We start from the raw sequence: 19,255 nt of genomic DNA, 5'->3' as shown, positions 1-19,255 counted from the left end.
TTTGGAACTCAGAAATGAGAACACATTTGACATTTGAGTGATTTATCAGTTATTGCAATCACTAACTGTTTAAGACACTCTTTGAAGAGGTAGGGTTTCAGGTGCTTTCAGAGGATGGGCAGGGACTCTGCTGTCCTAGCTTCAGGGGGAAAGTTGGTTCCACAATTGGGGTGACATATCAGAGAAGAGCTTGGACTGGGTTAAGCAGGAGCTGGTGAGAGGGCCAAGAGACCAGAGGTGGCAGAACAGAGTGCTGCTGGGGTGTAGGGTTTGAGCATAGCCTGAAGGTTGGGTGTGGCAGTTCCGCTTGCTGCTCTGTAGGCAAGCACCATGGTCTTGTAGTGGATGCGAGCTTCGAGTGGATGCGAGCTTCGACTGGAAGCCAGTTGAGTGTGCAGACGAATGGGGTACATGGTAGAACTTGGGAAGGTTGAAAACCAGGCGGGCTGCAGCGTTCTGGATAAGTTGCAGGGGTTTGATGGCACAAGCGGAAGGCCCAACCAACAGTGAGTTGCAGTAGTCCAGACAGGAGATGACAAGTGCCTGGATTAGGACCTGCGCTGCTTCCTATGTGAAGTATACCTAAAATGGCACGGGAAAAAATGGCAGCAGTTTTACGGGCGCCTAACCAATTTGCTATTGTGTTTTTTCTTGCGTTATTTGTAACTTATTTTGTACATAATGTTTCTACCACCATATCTTATGGCAAAAAAGAGCTTCTGGATATCAAGACAGCGATCACTCACCTCGGATTAGACAAAGATTATTTTAACAAGCATGACGCACAGGATTTACTTCGAACACCCGACAAGGCCAACATCTCCATCATTGGCAAGCGAAAGAGACGCAGGTACAGAGGACACGGAACGGGGTACCCCGTAAGGATCCACAGACAGCGAGTGGGAAAGCTGCCTTTACCGTCAATATTACTTGCCAACGTGCATTCACTGGACAATAAATTAGACGAGGTACGATCACAAATATGCTACCAAGGGGACTTCAGAAACTGTAACATCTTATGTTTCACGGAATCGTGGCTGAATGATGACATGAATATTCAGCTAGCGGGTTATACGCTGCACTGGCAAGATAGAACAGCACACTCCGGAAAGACGCGGTCTGTGCATATTTGGTGCATGACTTCTAAGGAAGTCTCTAGATTTTGCTCACCTGAAGTAGAGTATCTTATGATAAACTGTAGACCACACTATTTGCCAAGAGAGCTTTCATCCATACTTTTTGTGGCTGTTTATTTACCACCACAGACAGATGTTGGCACTAAAACTGCACTCTCAGTCAGCTGTATAAGTAAGTAAATAATCAAACAAGAAATCGCTCACCCAGAGGCGGTACTCCTAGTGGCCGGGGATTTTAATGCAGGGAAACTTATATCAGTTTTACCTCATTTCTATCAACATGTTACATGCGCAAACAGAGGGGAAAAAATTCTAGATCACCTGTACTCCACACACTGAGACGCATACAAAGCTTTCCCTCGCCCTCCATTTGGTCAATCTAACCACAATTCTATCCTCCTGATACCTGCGTACAAGCAAAAATTAAAACAGGAAGCACCAGTGACTCAGTCTATAAAAAAGTGGTCAGATGAAGCAGATGCTAAACTACAGGACTGTTTTGCTATCACAGACTGGAACATGTTCCGGGATTCTTCCACATCAGTCACTGGCTTTGTCAATAAGTGCATCGAGGATGTCATCCCCACAGTGACTGTACGTACATACCCCAACCAGAAGCCATGGATTACAGGCAACATTCGCACTGAGCTAAAGGGTAGAGCTGCCGCTTTCAAGGTGTGGGACTCTAACCCGGAAGCTTAGAAGAAATCCTGCTATGACCTCCGACGAACCATCAAACAGGCAAAGAGCCAATACAGGGCTAAGATTGAATCGTACTACACCGGCTCCGATGCTCGTCTTATGTGGCAGGGCTTGCAAACTATTACAGACAACAAAGGAAAACACAGACGTGAGCTGCCCAGTGACGAGCTTACCAGATGACCTAAATCACTTCTATGCTCACTTCAAGGCAAGCAACCCTGAGGCATGCATGAGAGCATCAGCTGTCCCAGACGACTGTGTGATCACGCTCTCCGTAGCCGATGTGAGTAAGACCTTTAAACAGGTCAACATTCACAAGGCTGCAGGGCCAGATGGATTACCAGGACATGTACTCAGGGCATGTGCTGACGAACTGGAAGGTGTCTTCACTGACATTTTCAATATGTCACTGATTGAGTCTGTAGTACCAACATTTTTCAAGCATAGCCCCTGTGCCCAAGAACACTAAGGCAACCTGCCTAAATAACTACAGACCCGTAGCACTCACGTCCGTAGCAATGAAGTGCTTTGAAAGGCTGGTAATGGCTCACATTATCCCAGAAACCCTTGACCCACTCCAATTTGCATACCGCCCCAACAGATCCACAGATGATGCAATCTCTATTGCACTCCACACTGCCCTTTCCCACCTGGACAAAAGGAACACCTACGTGAGAAAGCTATTCATTAACTACAGCTCAGCGTTCAACACCATAGTGCCCTCAAAGTTCATCACTAAGCTAAGGACCCTGGGACTAACCACCTCCCTCTGCAACTGGATCCTGGACTTCCTGACGAGCCACCCCCAGGTGGTGAGGTTAGGTAGCAACACATCTGCAACGCTGATCCTCAACACTGGAGCCCCTCAGGGGTGTGTGCTCAGTGTTGAAAGCAGTGGATAGATCTAGGAGGATGAGAACAGAGGAGTGAGAGAGTCAGCTGTGGCAGTGTGGAGAGCCTCCGTGACACAGAGGAGAGCAGTCTGGGTTGAGTGACCCATCTTGAAGCTGGTTAGGGTCAAGACACTTGTTCTGAGAGCGATAACGAGAGAGTTGATCAGAGACCGCACCCTCAAGAGTTATGGAAAGAAACGAAAGAAGAACTTCACAGAGCAGCAACCCTCCTCATAAATTATTTTGATATGTTACCAAAATCCCCACAGTATACATTAGCTAATGAATAGAATCCATAGAAATCCATTTCATGAACTTCACTTCTGCATCAGCATTTTAACTTCTCACTCTGTCACCATCCAAAAGCACATCATTAAGTGTATTACTTACAGTAGCGTACAGCAGGTTTTTGTAACCCCGTGTGTGTGTGTGTGTGTCAGTTTGAGGAGTTGGCCTATCTGTGGATGGAGCGTCAGAAGTCAGGAGGGAACTACAGCAGACACCGGGCCCAGACAGAGAAACATGCGGTCCTGTGCGTCAGCTCTCTGAAGATAGACTTGCTCATGGACTTCCTCAACGAGTTCTACGCTCATCCTAGATTACAGGTAGGTCTACGGGAATAGAGGAAGGCCTTGTTATTTGGTGTGTACTCCAAAGACCGAGCTAAAGGACGGCGCTCAATAGTTCTGTTTTATTTTTGTCACCCCTGTCATGTGTGAAAATGCAAACATTCAGTCTAGATGTCAGGTGTCTAACAGGTATCTACCCTGCTCTCCTGCAGGACTACTATGTGGTGATCCTGTGTCCTACAGAGATGGACATCCAGGTGCGTCGTATCCTCCAGATCCCCCTGTGGTCCCAGAGGGTCATCTATCTCCAGGGCTCAGCACTCAAAGACACAGACCTCATGAGGGCCAAGTGAGTGACCCACGGGGTTGTGGGAGAGTCTCAATGGGGGAGAAGGGCAGCGTTGGGCCCAATGCTGTGGTGCGTTATAGGTACAAATGTCACGTCTCTCGGTCAGCTCCATACCATAGCATTTCTATTTGCAATGATAAGGGGAAGCAAGGGGGATCAGAAAAGTTAATGACACCATCAGTTGAGGTCCCAGAGGTCGGCTGTGGTTACCTCAGATAAGGACCAACCTCTCATGAACCTGTTATTGAGTCCTCATACTTACTGGCTGATAGGCTTTCTGATCTCAGATATTAGTCAAGCGTCTGTGAGTGAGTCTGTGTACCTTGTGGTGCTGGCAGATGTGAGAACAGTGAAGTCAGGAAAATGGCGGCCGACGGTATTCATTTAGTTGGCTGTCCTCTCCTAGTACAGTATGTCAGTGTAATGGGATTTCTCACTACTGCTCATCCTCGTCATAACAGCCAAGTTCATGAGCATCAGCACACATTTTTGCCTGGGTATATCACACCATAACGTGTTGGCAGTGGCTCGGGCTGACCTGTCAATCACACAATACAGGCATCCTTTGATATATGCAGCTGTTCTAATGTATTGCTCCAGTTTTTATTGTGGCCATAAAGTGGATGTTATGGAATGGTGGTTTGAGTTGTGGTAATACTGCTGGTCCCCTTGAGGGAAAACTGGGATGGAGTGAAATTTACCCTCTATCAACTGCAGCGCTGCCTGGCCATTCAGTGAAAACTGAGTCATAATTCCAGCAGCTCATCCCTCCGCTCTGCCCTTTTCACACATGAAATGACTCAGGATGATACAGAAATGGTACAGTTCACATTACAACAACATGGTGCTGTTAGCCTATTAGCTTTTCTCATAGGTAGTTCTCGCTAATATTACCTGTCTGAAGCTTCCTTGGCTTGGTGTGTGTGTGTGTGTGTGTGTGTGTGTGTGTGTGTGTTTCTGTTAATACAGTGTGTTTCCTACAGGATGGATGATGCAGAAGCCTGTTTTATCCTGAGCAGTAGGAACGAGGTGGACCGCACTGCTGCTGTAAGTTCATTATCAGATGCATGACTTCATATTCAGCTCATTGCAGTCATAACTCAACACATGTCCAAATATGAATAGAGTTACGGTGGCAATGAACTGAATATTTCCACTCCAACTCCCTCTCAGTTAGATCGTGCTGATTGGATCTGTGGCTCAAGTACTCTTTTACTTTTCCAATCAGCTGATTTTTCAAGATGGACAGAAATGGGAAGAAAATGAAAAATATGTATTCGATTTATATACCCATATTGGTCACAAATTACAGCCTAGCTCGCCAATTCTCAGGGCTCATAAAATCTGGATTACATTTACGGTTGAGGGATGATGACAATATTGAAGGTGGAAATGGCAGAAGTGTCAGATGGTAAAGGATGTTGTTTTCTCCTGCAGGATCACCAGACCATACTGAGAGCCTGGGCTGTGAAGGACTTTGCCCCAAACTGCCCCCTGTACGTCCAGATCCTCAAACCAGAGAACAAATTCCATGTAAAGTTTGCTGGTGAGCTTACCTCAAATAGAGCTCTTTCATTTTGTCCCCGTCTCTTTCATTCTGTCTCCCTGTCTCTTTCATTCTGTCTCCCTGTCTCTTTTATTCTGTCATCCTGTCTCCCTTTGTCTCTTTCTCTTACATTCTCTCTCCACTCCATTCTCCAAATCACCACATTCTTCACTTAATCTCTAATTTGGTCGCTCCTTCCCTCCCCACAACTCTTTCTCTCAATTTCTGTCTCCTTCATTTGCAAGCCTTACAAAAAAAAAAGTCCTTACAACACCTATTTGCTCTGACAGAGTATTCTGGTTCATTTGTTAGATCATGTGGTCTGTGAGGAGGAATTCAAGTATGCCATGCTGGCTCTGAACTGTGTATGTCCAGCCACATCCACACTGGTCACACTCCTGGTGCACACCTCCAGAGGACAGTGAGTACACCCCATTAACTTCCCATTAAAACACTAATGATACTCTCCCTCCTATTGAAAACTGCAAATAAGCATAAATATTGAAACCATACACCTCAGACTTTGGGGTTGTAAGAAAGTGCTATACAAATAAAAATCCATTATTATACGTGCAGGTTTTGAAGTGTGAAACTGTAACCTATACATTGAGGTTTCCTTCTTTCTAAACAAGTGCCAGGAAGCCACAACAACAACAAACAAATGTGGCACTGTCCAAAGGCCTTACCCTATTATGGTCTCCTTCCTGAAAGCTACCGCACTGCCATAGAGTTTACCTTGTGCTGCCACACTCATAAATCTCAGTGTGCTTCCATCTACACCAAGCCGAGGTGATAAAAACTTCAACACCGTTATAATATCCACAGTTTAACTTAGCAGAAAAGCTATTATAATCCTCTTTATGGAAACTTGGATAGGCTATTTTATTTTTATGTGACAGGTTTTTATGGAAAAGTTTCTCTGAAGTCATCAGATTGATTAAAAGTGAAAATGTGAAAGGGAGAGAGAAGCGAGCGAGAGAGAGAAGAACAATAGGAGGGTATGGATGAGTACAAGCTCATAAAAGGTCAGAAACAATTTGTTTGGCCAGATGGAGCAATTATTCAAGGGAAAGTGCTGAGTTGCAAATCAAGCTAAAGGAGTACTATGGGAGTGGAGGTAACTGAGCCAAACCAGAGTGTATATCAATACCCCTAAAAGCATTCAGTCTGAAAGGGTTCAGTCTGCCATTTTTCATACATTAAGAAGAAGAACCATATATTTTTCACACTACTGAGGCGAACAATGCCGTTCTGAGCTGTACTGTGCTGGCCAATTTACACATCCATACACCATAGTTGCTGGAACTGTGCTGGAAAGGACAATGTGAAAATAAAATATCTGAGCCAGCACATTACGGTTCAGGCGGAGACTGTACTGTGAAAAGTGTATCAGATTATCTTCATAATAGCTAGTAGTTCATCACTGTCTAACATTGTCTTAGCATCTCAGGTCAATGTGTTGTCTGGTATAAGACCACTGAGTCTCTCTTCTCAGGTACTGCTTGCTATTACAGAGAGAGTCAATGAATTGCTCAATCATCTTTGTCCCCGTTGGGACATAAGGCCACAATGAGTTTCCTCGACTTCTTCTGTCCTTGACTACAGGGAGGGCCAGCTGTCGCCAGAGCAGTGGCAGAGGACGTATGGGCGTTGCTCTGGGAACGAGGTCTACCACATCCGCCTGTGCGACAGCAAGTTCTTCGGGGAGTACGACGGGAAGAGTTTCACCTACGCCTCCTTCCACGCACACAAAAAGTGAGTAGACAGGCTTACTGATTATCCTGGTAACCCAGGAATGTATCAGTCTCTGTATGAAAGACAAACCAGGATAGCCTGCAGGCGCCCTCGAGGTCCAGAGTTGTACACCACTGGATTAAACTGCAACATATCAGATGACTGAGCCTACTCTTCATTTCTCTGGGGGTGTTGGAAAAAAGCCAGAAGGATAATTTCTGTTCTAACCAAACAGACAATAAAGTATCTAGTCCATCTCCCCTCAGATATGGTGTGTGTCTGATCGGGGTGAAGAGGGAAGACAACAAGAGCATCCTGCTTAACCCAGGTCCTCGCCACATCATGTCCGCCCCAGACACCTGCTACTACATCAACATCACCAAGGAAGAGAACTCCTCGTTCATCTTCAAACAGGAGGAGAAAGACAAGAAGGGCCTGCCGGTGACCGGGCTGTATGACGCCCCCTCCAGGCTGCCTGTACACAGCATCATCGCCAGCATGGGTGAGAAACGGGGAGAGGGAGGAGAGTGAGAGAGCAGGGTCTATATCTTCTATGTTGGTTAGAGAAGAGGGATGGGTGAGTCTGATAAAGGGGTTAGTGGGGAGGAAGTGGGGGTGATAGAAAGTCTCATGTAGAGGGGAATGGGGGGTTCTATTATTGGAGGAAGGCAGAAGAGATTGGGGAAGATATGGCGAGGGTGAAGGAGAGGGATGACTGAGTTTTGTTTTTATTTCTTCACTCTTCACTGCTGTGTATGAGTTTAGCTACATCTTTTGCCGGGTCAAAGATTTCACAGTGCACCTGCTGTATGGGTCATTCCACGAAATGAGTGCCTTTTGCATCCATTTGATATTTGAAGTAGATGTTGTGCACCAATATATGTATTTTTAAAGCCTGTCATATTAAATGAAGTGCCCTTTAATATAGACCATGTTATGGAAATTCTTATATATGACACTCAAAGACAGTATTAAATTAATCACTCTTTATTGTCAGCGAGCTGAAGAGGTCACAGTCAAACTTAGATGCATAAGTACCAGTCTGAAGTGAGCTCTAAAGGGCATTCCTTACATAAACCCTTATATACTGCTATCTAAACCTATTATCATGAATCAAGGTAAGGCCCAGATGCAGACATGTAGAATAAACAATGGTTTAATAGTCCATGGGGCAGGCAAGAGACAGGTCAAGGTAGGCAGGGGTCAATAATCCAGAGTTGGGGCAAGGGTACAGGTCGGCAGGCAGGGTCAGGGGCAGGCAGAGTGGTCAGGCAGGTGGGTACAGAGACGGGACAGGTGACGATCAAAACCAGGAAGGCGAGGAAAAAGAGAGGCTGGGAAAAAAACAGGAGCTGACAGGACAAACGCTGGTAAGCTAGACGAACTTGCAACAGACAAACAGAGAACACAGGTATAAATACACAGAGGATAATGGGGAAGATGGGCGATACCTGGAGGGGGGTGGAGATGAGCACAAAAACATGTGAAAAAGATCAGGGCGTGACACCTACATAATTAATTTGATCGGTTAACACATGTGACTGGGTCCATCTATCTTAACTTAAAGAACATATGTGACTCACCACCTGGATTCGGTCTTATATAGTAAAATGTGAAATGGTGTTTTTTACATTTGATAAAAGTAGAGACTCAGAGCTACAAAATGGTATATCATACACTGTATTTGAGGATCAATGGGAAAGTAATTATTTGAAAGTTGATGAACTTGTAAACTCACTTTTGAGAAAATTGCCTTTGAATGTTTTGGTATCTAGTGAAGAGCTCCTCTTTGTCTACGTATACCCATTCAGCATCGTTCACACCCTCTTAGCTTTATCCCCACCCATCTCGGAGAGCACACGTGATGCTCTGGCCGATGATTTGTTTACCTCTGGATAACATGAAAACAGCCTAACCAGCTCTGTTGGCATCAATTTCATTACGCTTTTTTGCAGATGTTTACTGACACCGGCCATATTCAACGAGGATTTTACACACGTCATGTAACGTTAGCTAACGACCCAGCCAGCTAACGTTAGCTAGTTAAACAACAATGAACAAAGTGCCAACAATGCCTAACATTAGACCCTAACAAGAAAGCAAACAGCTCTGGGGAATGAATAGTAACGTCAGCTAGGGAGCCAGCCAGCTAACATTAGCTAGCTAGCTAACAGTACACTTTAGCTTAAGACATATAGCTAGCTAGCTAGGTAAACAATGAACCTAACTAGGTAAACAATGTTTAAGATCACACACACACCACGTAACGTTAGCTAACGAGCCAGCCAGATAATGTTAGCTAGTTAAACAACAATGAACAAAATGGCAACAATGCCACAGTGCTGGGAGCTAACCAACCAGGTCCAATGTTAGCTAGCTAACATTAGGCTCTAACTAGAAAAGCAAACAGCTCTGGGAAACAAATAATAGCGTCAGCTAGGGAGCCAGCCAGCTAGTGTTAGCTAGCTAGCTAACAGTACACTTTAGCTTGAAATGAAACCACTTTCTGTCAAAATTAGAAATGTGTAATTATTGAATATGTAGCTAGCTATCTTACCAGCATACATCAACATGCATCATGGACGCATCTTCCTGTCAGGAATGCCATACCATGGGTTGCCCTTAGTTTGAAGATGTAATCCGGAGATGGGTGTTTTCACCATCTCTTTAGTTATCATACTCTAATTCCACTGATTTCAAAACTTATGCAGCTCCACTACACAATAAAAAAAATGTAAATCCGCGTTTGACAGGATTACCAACACAGACTGACGAGCTCAAATAGACAGACGCACGCCTTCAATATGGCAGACCAATCCAAAGTCCTCTCTTGGCATGTCCAGCCTATTCATTATCTCAGCCAATCATGACTAGTGGGAAGATTGCTATCTTTTTCTGTGGCTTAACCAACAAGGCTCGTAATTTAACATACGAAAAATATGAAATGTATTCGTATTTACAGATGGCATACAAGTTTGTTATTAAGGCACATGAAAGTTCACATGTTCGAGAAGGCATTTCTGGCAAAAAAAACGCATTTTGATTAAAAAAAAATAATAATTACGCTCAAACGGCTCTCCTGTGTAGTGGTTACTTGTCATATTCGTCTAGTTTCCAGAATCTGGTCACATGTATTCTGGCCGTTCTGCCAGATGTTCCTTCGGAGGGGCCCTCCCCCTCTTCTCTTGACCAGACACAGACAGGAACCAAGGATTGTTGGACACAAAAGATAAGATGCACAAAGTAAATTTAATCCAAGGTTTTTATATGAATAAAGGCTTGCTAAGGTGCCAATATTCAGCATTTTGACATGTCCCCTCCATCCCTGTAACTTGAACTGAATTCTCTTTTAAGATGGTGAAACTATTAATTTTTAAATATTTATTTCTAAAGAAACATTGAACATCTAATAGTCAAATCATAGAGTACAAGCAGGTGAGCTGGTTCTACTCTTTTTAGCCATTTACTGGTGTTTTGTGGTGGAAAACTGAGCGGGTCGAGCATAACACGTCAACCCTGTTACCCATAGATAGACAGGCTAGAAATGTTATACCAATTTTTACATTTTTTATTGTGAAGCTTGCCACTCTTTGTTGCACACAACAAGCTTCCATTCCCCCATCACAAGGGGATTTATGGATGATTTAAGGAGAAATCATCAACCCTGTTACGTTCAACCTTGTTACCTTATTTGGAACTTAATAGACACTTACTATAGTATTTTTTAAATTGATTTATTCAACCTCTTGAGATGGAAAAAAAGGTTTTTTATGAAGTTGAACATGTGCTCTTTATGACAGAATGTTAAAATTGTGTGAAATCAAACATTACACTTCTCAAAAGGCTTCAAATTGGTGGAATGACCCATATGCTGGAATAGACATGCTGGTGATTGTTTGTGGTGGTTGTTGTGTGGTTGTGCTCTCTTACATGGCACGCATGTGTTCCTTTCTGACTCTATTGGCTTTTTTCCTTTTCTGGGCTGACTTTTTTTTTTTTTTCCTATTCTCACTTGTTAAAGTTGATCAGGCCAATTTTTATGGTAAGTTTGCGCATGTTGCTACCATATCATTGTGCTATCTATTATGTAGGGTCAGTTTTTTGTGTGATTGTTAAAGCTTGATATGTTCTGTAAAAATGTATTTGCTGTTAATCAGTGTTTTCTTGACAGGTTTTTGCACGTTTTGCATCGTTTTAGTTCTGTTTTCCAAATAATCATGAACTGTCCTGTCAAAATGTTGTGTGTGTGATACGAATGGATGACTTTTCATACAGTAATGCAGTCCATATATATACTTTTGACATAAGCACATCTATGTGGTTTTGCATGTGTTGTAGGGTTCCTTTACTTTCAGCATAGTGCCTTTAAAACCCTAAAGTCAGGTGATGAAGCTACTCCCCACTATAACGAGATAAAGTTTGGCCTGCATTTGTAGCCTTTCACAAATGAGATGCCAAAGGTGGACACATCTGCTCTGAACGGATGGCTCAAGAACTTGTCATTTACCATGCTGACAGTGAACTCAAGGGCATCCATCCATTCAGTGATGGCATTGAAGCCATTTTGTATTCAACTGTTTTTGTCAAGGTTGTGTATAGCACAGCTGTGACAGATACTTTATAATTCTATAGAAGGAGGGTAGATGGTACAGTGTTAGATGGGTCGTTCCATGAAATGGGTGCCTTTTGGACATGCAAACTTTTAAGAAATGAACTTTAAAATGTATCTCCTTTCAACATTCAATTGCATGGAAGATCAATCAATCAATCAAATTGATTTATAAAGCCCTTCTTACATCAGCAGATGTCACAAAGTGCTATACAGAAACGCCAAACAGCAAGCAATACAGATCTAGAAGCACGAGGGCTAGGAAAAACTCGCTAGAAATGCAGGAACCTAGGAAGAAACCTAGAGAGGAACCAGGCTCTGATGGGTGGCCAGACCTCTTCTGGCTGTGCCGGGTGGAGATAAGAGTACATTACCATTTAAGGCCAGATTGTTCTTTTTGGACAAAAAGTAACTTATTTTTACATTGTTACGAAGATGGAAATAAGCTGTCCTTGAAATATTCTTAATATGTTGGTCAAAAGAGAGATCAGGGTCCAGAGTAACGCAGAGTAAGGTCCTTCACAGTTTTATTTGAGATAACTGTACAACCATCAAAGATAGTCTAGTCCATCAAAGATGGTTTAGTCTACATAAAAACACTGTTTCCCATCTCAGGCATAAAACATCCTATGAACTAAGAGCTGTTTATCTGCATTTGTACTACAATGTCTGTCAACCCTGTTACGGACACTTATGTAACTTCCTCACTATTAAAAGCAGGTTTGAGATAAATCCAACATTTTCTCATTGTTTAAGCATCCCTTGTACAAATAAACTCACATAATATCACACCGATAAAGTTGCCATTGGGCCTCTGACAGAGTTGACAAAACAGAGTTGAAGTTTTAGGTAAAATCGGACATTACTACTCATGTGGTGAAAAGCATGGGATTGTGTTAATGAAATAAAAAATTATACAGTTGAAGTGGATGTTTACATACACCTTAGCCAAATACATTTAAACCCTAGTTTTTCAAAATTGCTGACATTTAATCCTAGTAAAAATTCCCTTTCTTAGGTCAGTTAGGATCACCACTTTATTTTAAGAATGTGACATGTCAAAATAATAGTAGAGGGAATGATTTATTTCAGCTTTTATTTCTTTCATCACATTCCCAGTCGGTCAGAAGTTTACATACACTCAATTAGTATTTGGTAGCATTGTCTTTAAATTGATTAACTTTGGTCAAATGTTTTGGGTAGCCTTCTACAAGCTTCCCACAATTAGTTTGGTGAATTTTGGACCATTCCTCCTGACAGAGCTGGTGTAACGGAGTCAGGTTTGTAGGCCTCCTTGCTCGCACACACTTTTTCAGTTCTGCCCACAAATGTTCTACAGGATTGAAGTCAGGGCTTTGTGATGGCCACTCCAATTACCATGACTTTGTTGTCTTTAAGCCATTTTGCCACAACTTTGGAAGTATGCTTGGGTCATTGTCCATTTGGAAGACACATTTGCGACCAAGCTGATGTTGCTTCAATATATCCACATAATTTTCCGCCCCGGTCCCTCCTGCAGCAAAGCACCCCCACAACATGATTCTGCCACCTCCGTGCTTCACGGTTGGGATGGTGTTCTTCGGCTTGCAAGCCTCCCCATTTTTCCTGCAAATATAACAATGGTCATTATGGCCTAACAGTTATATTTTTGTTTTTCTCCCAAAAGTACAATCTTTGTCGCCATGTGCAGTTGCAAACCGTAGTCTGGCTTTTTTTATGGGGGTTTTGGAGCAGTGGCTTCTTCCTTTTTGAGCGGCCTTTCAGGTTATCTTGATATAGGACTCATTTTACTGTGGATATACAGTGCCTTGCGAAAGTATTCGGCCCCCTTGAACTTTGCGACCTTTTGCCACATTTCAGGCTTCAAACATAAACATATAAAACTGTATTTTTTTGTGAAGAATCAACAACAAGTGGGACACAATCATGAAGTGGAACAACATTTATTGGATATTTCAAACTTTTTTAACAAATCAAAAACTGAAAAATTGGGCGTGCAAAATTATTCAGCCCCTTTAAGTTAATACTTTGTAGCGCCACCTTTTGCTGCGATTACAGCTGTAAGTCGCTTGGGGTATGTCTCTATCAGTTTTGCACATCGAGAGACTGACATTTTTTCCCATTCCTCCTTGCAAAACAGCTCGAGCTCAGTGAGGTTGGATGGAGAGCATTTGTGAACAGCAGTTTTCAGTTCTTTCCACAGATTCTCGATTGGATTCAGGTCTAGACTTTGACTTGGCCATTCTAACACCTGGATATGTTTATTATTGAACCATTCCATTGTAGATTTTGCTTTATGTTTTGGATCATTGTCTTGTTGGAAGACAAATCTCCGTCCCAGTCTCAGGTCTTTTGCAGACTCCATCAGGTTTTCTTCCAGAATGGTCCTGTATTTGGCTCCATCCATCTTCCCATCAATTTTAACCATCTTCCCTGTCCCTGCTGAAGAAAAGCAGGCCCAAACCATGATGCTGCCACCACCATGTTTAACAGTGGGGATGGTGTGTTCAGGGTGATGCGCTATGTTGCTTTTACGCCAAACATAACGTTTTGAATTGTTGCCAAAAAGTTCAATTTTGGTTTCATCTGACCAGAGCACCTTCTTCCACATGTTTGGTGTGGCTCCGGTGGCTTGTGGCCCAGGTGGCTTGTGGCAAACTTTAAACAACACTTTTTATGGATATCTTTAAGAAATGGCTTTCTTCTTGCCACTCTTCCATAAAGGCCAGATTTGTGCAATATACGACTGATTGTTGTCCTATGGACAGAGTCTCCCACCTCAGCTGTAGATCTCTGCAGTTCATCCAGAGTGATCATGGGCCTCTTGGCTGCATCTCTAATCAGTCTTCTCCTTGTATGAGCTGAAAGTTTAGAGGGACGGCCAGGTCTTGGTAGATTTGCAGTGGTCTGATACTCCTTCCATTTCAATATTATCGCTTGCACAGTGCTTCTTGGGATGTTTAAAGCTTGGGAAATCTTTTTGTATCCAAATCCGGCTTTAAACTTCTTCACAACAGTATCTCGGACCTGCCTGGTGTGGTCCTTGTTCTTCATGATGCTCTCTGCGCTTTTAACGGACCTCTGAGACTATCACAGTGCAGGTGCATTTATACGGAGACTTGATTACACACAGGTGGATTGTATTTATCTTCAATAGTCATTTAGGTCAACATTGGATCATTCAGAGATCCTCACTGAACTTCTGGAGAGAGTTTGCTGCACTGAAAGTAAAGGGTCTGAATAATTTTGCACGCCCAATTTTTCAGTTTTTGATTTGTTAAAAAAGTTTGAAATATCCAATAAATGTCGTTCCAATTCATGATTGTGTCCCACTTGTTGTTGATTCTTCACAAAAAAATACAGTTTTATATCTTTATGTTTGAAGCCTGAAATGTGGCAAAAGGTCGCAAAGTTCAAGGGGGCCGAATACTTTCGCAAGGCACTGTAGATACTTTTGTACCTGTTTCCCTCATCATCTTCACAAGGTCCTTTGCTGTTGTTCTGGGATTGATTTACACTTTTTGCACCGTACGTTCATCTCTCGGAGACAGAATGTGTCTCCTTCCTGAGTGGTATGACGGCTGCGTGGTCCCATGGTGTTTATACTTGCTTACTATTGTTTGTACAGATGAATGTGGTACCTTCAAGCGTTTGGAAATTGCTCCCAATGATGAACCAAACTTGTGGAGGTCTACATCTTTTTTCTTGGCTGATTTCTTTAGATTTTCCCATGATGTCAAGCAAAGAGGCACTGAGTTTGAAGGTAGGCCTTGAAATACATCCACAGGTACACCTCCAATTGACTCAAATTATGTTAATTAGCCTATCAGAAACTTCTAAAGCCATGACATAATTTTCTGGAATTTCCCAGGCTGTTTAAAGGCACAGTCAACTTAGTGTATGTAACTTCTGACCCACTGGAATTGTGATACAGTGAATTATAAGTTAAATAATCTGTCTGTAAACAGTTGTAGGAAAAATTACTTATGTCATGCACAAAGTAGATGTCCTAACTGACTAGCCAAAACTATATTTTGTTAACAAGAAATGTGGGGAGTGGTTGAAAAACCAGTTTTAATGACTCCAACCTAAGTGTATGTAAACTTCTGACTTCAACTGTACATACTGTATGTTCCACATATAATGAAAATATAATCAAATTTAAGTTTTGCTAGAATGAACAATTATAAATAGACCAAAAAAAGAGAGAAGACTGACTTCCTGTTCCACCATGCTGTTCAGAAGACCCAAATTATGTAACCTGCTGTGAATAATTTATCTTGGTGGAATGGTACATTATTTTAAAGGTGTAAATTGGTTTATACTTTAAAATGAAGGACAGACGTAAATGCATCACTAATCTGAATATAAACAATAATATTCTGAAATGACTGTCAAAGCAGCAGAATAACTAGGCCTTTACATAGATGGTGAAACTTGGACACATTTTTGGGATTAAGTGGGTTGAAAATGCTTAATTTTGCACTTTAGCAAGCCTTTAATTATATAAACCATCTGATTGACTGAATTCTTATTGAATGAGGTCTATATTAAAGTGCACTTCATTTTAATATAACATGCTTTTAAAAATGGAAATTCAATATTGGTGCATAATTTCTACATAAAATATCAAAGGGACGCAAAAGGCATCCATTTCAGGGCCTCCCGGGTGGTGCGGTGGTCTAAGGCTGTGCAGAGACTCTGGGTTCGAACCCAGGCTCTGTCGCAGCCGGCCGTGACTGGGAGGTCCATGGGGCGAATTGGCCTAGCGTCATCCGGGTTAGGGAGGGCTTGGCCGGTAGGGATATCCTGTCTCATTGCGCACTAGCGACTCCTGTGGCGGGCCGGGTGCAGTGCACGCTGACCAGGCGTATGGTGTTTCCTCCGACACATTGGTGCAGCTGGCTTCCAGGTTGGATGTGCTCTGTGTTAAGAAGCAGTGTGGCTTGGTTGGGTTGTGTTTCGGAGGACGCATGGCTCTCGACCTTCGTCTCTCCCGAGCCTGTACTGGAGTTTGATTTTGATTTAATTTGAGTTGTAGCGATGAGACAAGATAGTAACGACTAACAATTGGATACCACGAAAAAGGGGGTAAAAAAAAGGCATCCATTTCGTGGAACGTGGAACGACCCAGATATTGTTGAGTAGTCTGTAAAGTCCACTAAAACTAAAATGAAATGTAGAGGAAATATGAGTTTGATGGATGATTGTGCCGCTTTGGATAAAGACAAAAGACAAAGATTTCTAATTCAACCAAAAGTAATGACACGTGGCTGCTGTGCGGGTTCATTTCAATAAAAAAAAGAATCATGAGTATCATCACTAGACAACATCATGTGCTTAAAATGCTCTATGTATAGTGTTTTAATAGGAAGTATCACCAAAGTTTTTTTTCAAACAGTTTTCAATAAATGGACAATGTCATTGACAATGAATTCCATCTATCTAACACTAGGGCTTTTTACACCTCAGCACCACCCCATACATATAATTGTCTCACCGTCCGTTCTACCACCTTTTCCAGGGACGGTCGCCATGGACCTCCAGAACCCGGCGGACCCCCCAGAGGACTGCAGCAAACTGACCCTGCCTACAGAGAACGGGGCTGGGAGCAGACGGCCCAGCATTGCCCCCGTCCTGGAGATAGCTGACTCCTCCTCCATTTTGCCCTGCGACCTGCTCAGCGACCAATCAGAGGACGAGACCAACCACTCAGATGAGGAGGGCTCGTCGGTGTCAGAGTGAGTGTCCGATCACGGAGGAGAGGATTGGGAGGGGTGTAGGAGTTATTTTGGCGGGTCGGGAATAAATTGGTGGATTGCAGTAAATTCCTACTGTGTGTGGGATGGATGGGGGTTAAAGCGGGTGACTGTGGATTACGCTCATTTGACTTTATGTCACAAAGGTAATAGGTGTGAGATTGAAAGGATTGAGTTGGAATGTGTAGGTAATGACAAGTAACCTATGTGGTGATGTCTTAAGGTACTGAGGTGGCGTGTGGGTGATGGATGTGTCTGATGAATGAAAGGTAGCATACTTCTCCACCTGATATGGCTCCTTCTCAAATCATAAATCATAGGATCTGAGTAACTTGTCCTGTCTCAATCTATCTGTGTGATAGAGTAGGCTAGACTACTGGATTCCTTCTTTCGTTCGTTCGTTTTCTTAATTTTTTTCTCTCTCTCTTTTTGTGTCTCTCTATGCCTTTCTTCATTTCTTTCTGTTTTTCAGTGCATAACATTGAGCCCTTAGACCACAGTTACATAAATAACACTCTCTGCCATGACATCCTGCGGCAAGAGACTGCTACTACTCAGAACATATTGCATGTGTCTGGCTGTGCTTCTGGCAATGTCACAGTGCTTGTCTCAGCCCATACAACCCAACTCAGCACACAGCAGTTTAAGGCAGTCTTGGCCACGACACGCTCTCCTCTCGCAGAGCAAGACATGATTTAGCCTCTCCTAGCCTCCAGGCTCTTTTATGCTCTCTGCCTTCCATGCATGGTGCATGTTTAGCTTCCATGCTTTGCGTGGTGCTGGATGTACTGCTGCCTGGAAAAGAGAGAGATGGAGAATAAGAGAGAGACGGGACTGTTCTACAGGAGCACCTTTGAGAGCATACTGTTGGGCTGCATCACAGCCTGGTATGGCAACTTCACCACCGCGCACCGCAAGGTGCTTCAGAGGGTGATACGCGCAGCCAAACCCACCATTGGGTGCACACTGCCTGCCCTACAGGACCCCTGCAATACCAGGTGTCGCAGGAAAGCCAAGAATATCATCAGGGAACCCAGCCACCCAAGCCATGCCCTGTTCTCCCCGCTTCAATCACTCATACGTGGGCAGTACAGAAGCATCATGACAAAAACTGGAAGACTGGCCAATAGTTTCTACCCTTAGACCATCAGGCTGCTGAACAGCCATCACTAGTCAGCTACCTGCTCCCTGCTACTCCCCCTATGGGCATTTCCCCCTCTCAACGGTCACTTAGCCTTGCAAAAGTATTCACCCCCCTTGGCATTTTTCCTACTTTGTTGCATTACAATCTGTAATTTAAATAGCTTTTTTATTTGGATTTCATGTAATGGACATACACAAAATAGTCAAAATTCATACACCAATATATATATATATATAGCGATGAAGCCCCTAAATAAGATCGGGTGCAACCAATTACCTTCAGAAATCACATAATTTGTTAGATTGCACACAGGTGGACTTTATTTAAGTGTCACATGATCTGTCACATGATCTAAGTATGTGTATATTTACACCTGTTCTGAAAGGCCCCAGAGTCTGCAACACTACTAAGCAAGGGCACCACCAAGCAAGCGGCACTATGAAGACCAAGGAGCTCTCCAAACAGGTCAGGGACAAAGTTGTGGAGAAGTACAGATCAGGGTTGGGCTACAAAAAAATATCTGAAACTTTGAACATCCCACGGAGCACCATTAAATCCATTATTAAAAAACGGAAAGAATATGTCACCACAGATAACCTGCCAAGAGAGGGCTGCCCAGCAAAACTCACGGACCAGGCAAGGAGGGCATTAACCAGAGCGGCAACAAAGAGACCAAAGATAACCCTGAAGGAGTTGCAAAGCTCCACGGCGGAGACTCGAGTATCTATCCATAGGACCACTTTAAGCCATACACTCCACAGAGCTGGGCTTTACGGAGGAGTGGCCAGAAAAAAGCCATTGCTTAAAGAAAAAA

The 19,255-nt window shown here is 43.1% G+C and overlaps 1 protein-coding gene across 3 annotated transcripts in view; it reads left to right on the top strand.

Annotated features, from left to right (window-relative positions):
- Window positions 1-19,255, top strand: part of kcnt1b (potassium sodium-activated channel subfamily T member 1b) — an 81,295-nt gene that overhangs the window by 36,372 nt on the left and 25,668 nt on the right. For all 3 annotated transcript variants that reach the window (XM_021606568.3, XM_090237965.1, XM_090237966.1), the window contains 8 exons: window positions 3,172-3,336; window positions 3,513-3,649; window positions 4,633-4,696; window positions 5,087-5,195; window positions 5,508-5,616; window positions 6,801-6,950; window positions 7,196-7,431; window positions 17,063-17,279. In XM_021606568.3, coding sequence (XP_021462243.2) covers window positions 3,172-3,336; window positions 3,513-3,649; window positions 4,633-4,696; window positions 5,087-5,195; window positions 5,508-5,616; window positions 6,801-6,950; window positions 7,196-7,431; window positions 17,063-17,279 — 1,187 coding nt within the window. The remainder of the gene's footprint in view (window positions 1-3,171; window positions 3,337-3,512; window positions 3,650-4,632; window positions 4,697-5,086; window positions 5,196-5,507; window positions 5,617-6,800; window positions 6,951-7,195; window positions 7,432-17,062; window positions 17,280-19,255) is intronic.

This window comes from Oncorhynchus mykiss, chromosome 6 (genome assembly GCF_057628025.1).
Source record: "Oncorhynchus mykiss isolate SJ-2025 chromosome 6, ASM5762802v1, whole genome shotgun sequence".
NCBI lineage: Eukaryota > Metazoa > Chordata > Actinopteri > Salmoniformes > Salmonidae > Oncorhynchus > Oncorhynchus mykiss.
This window is presented reverse-complemented; position numbering and strand designations above follow the sequence as displayed.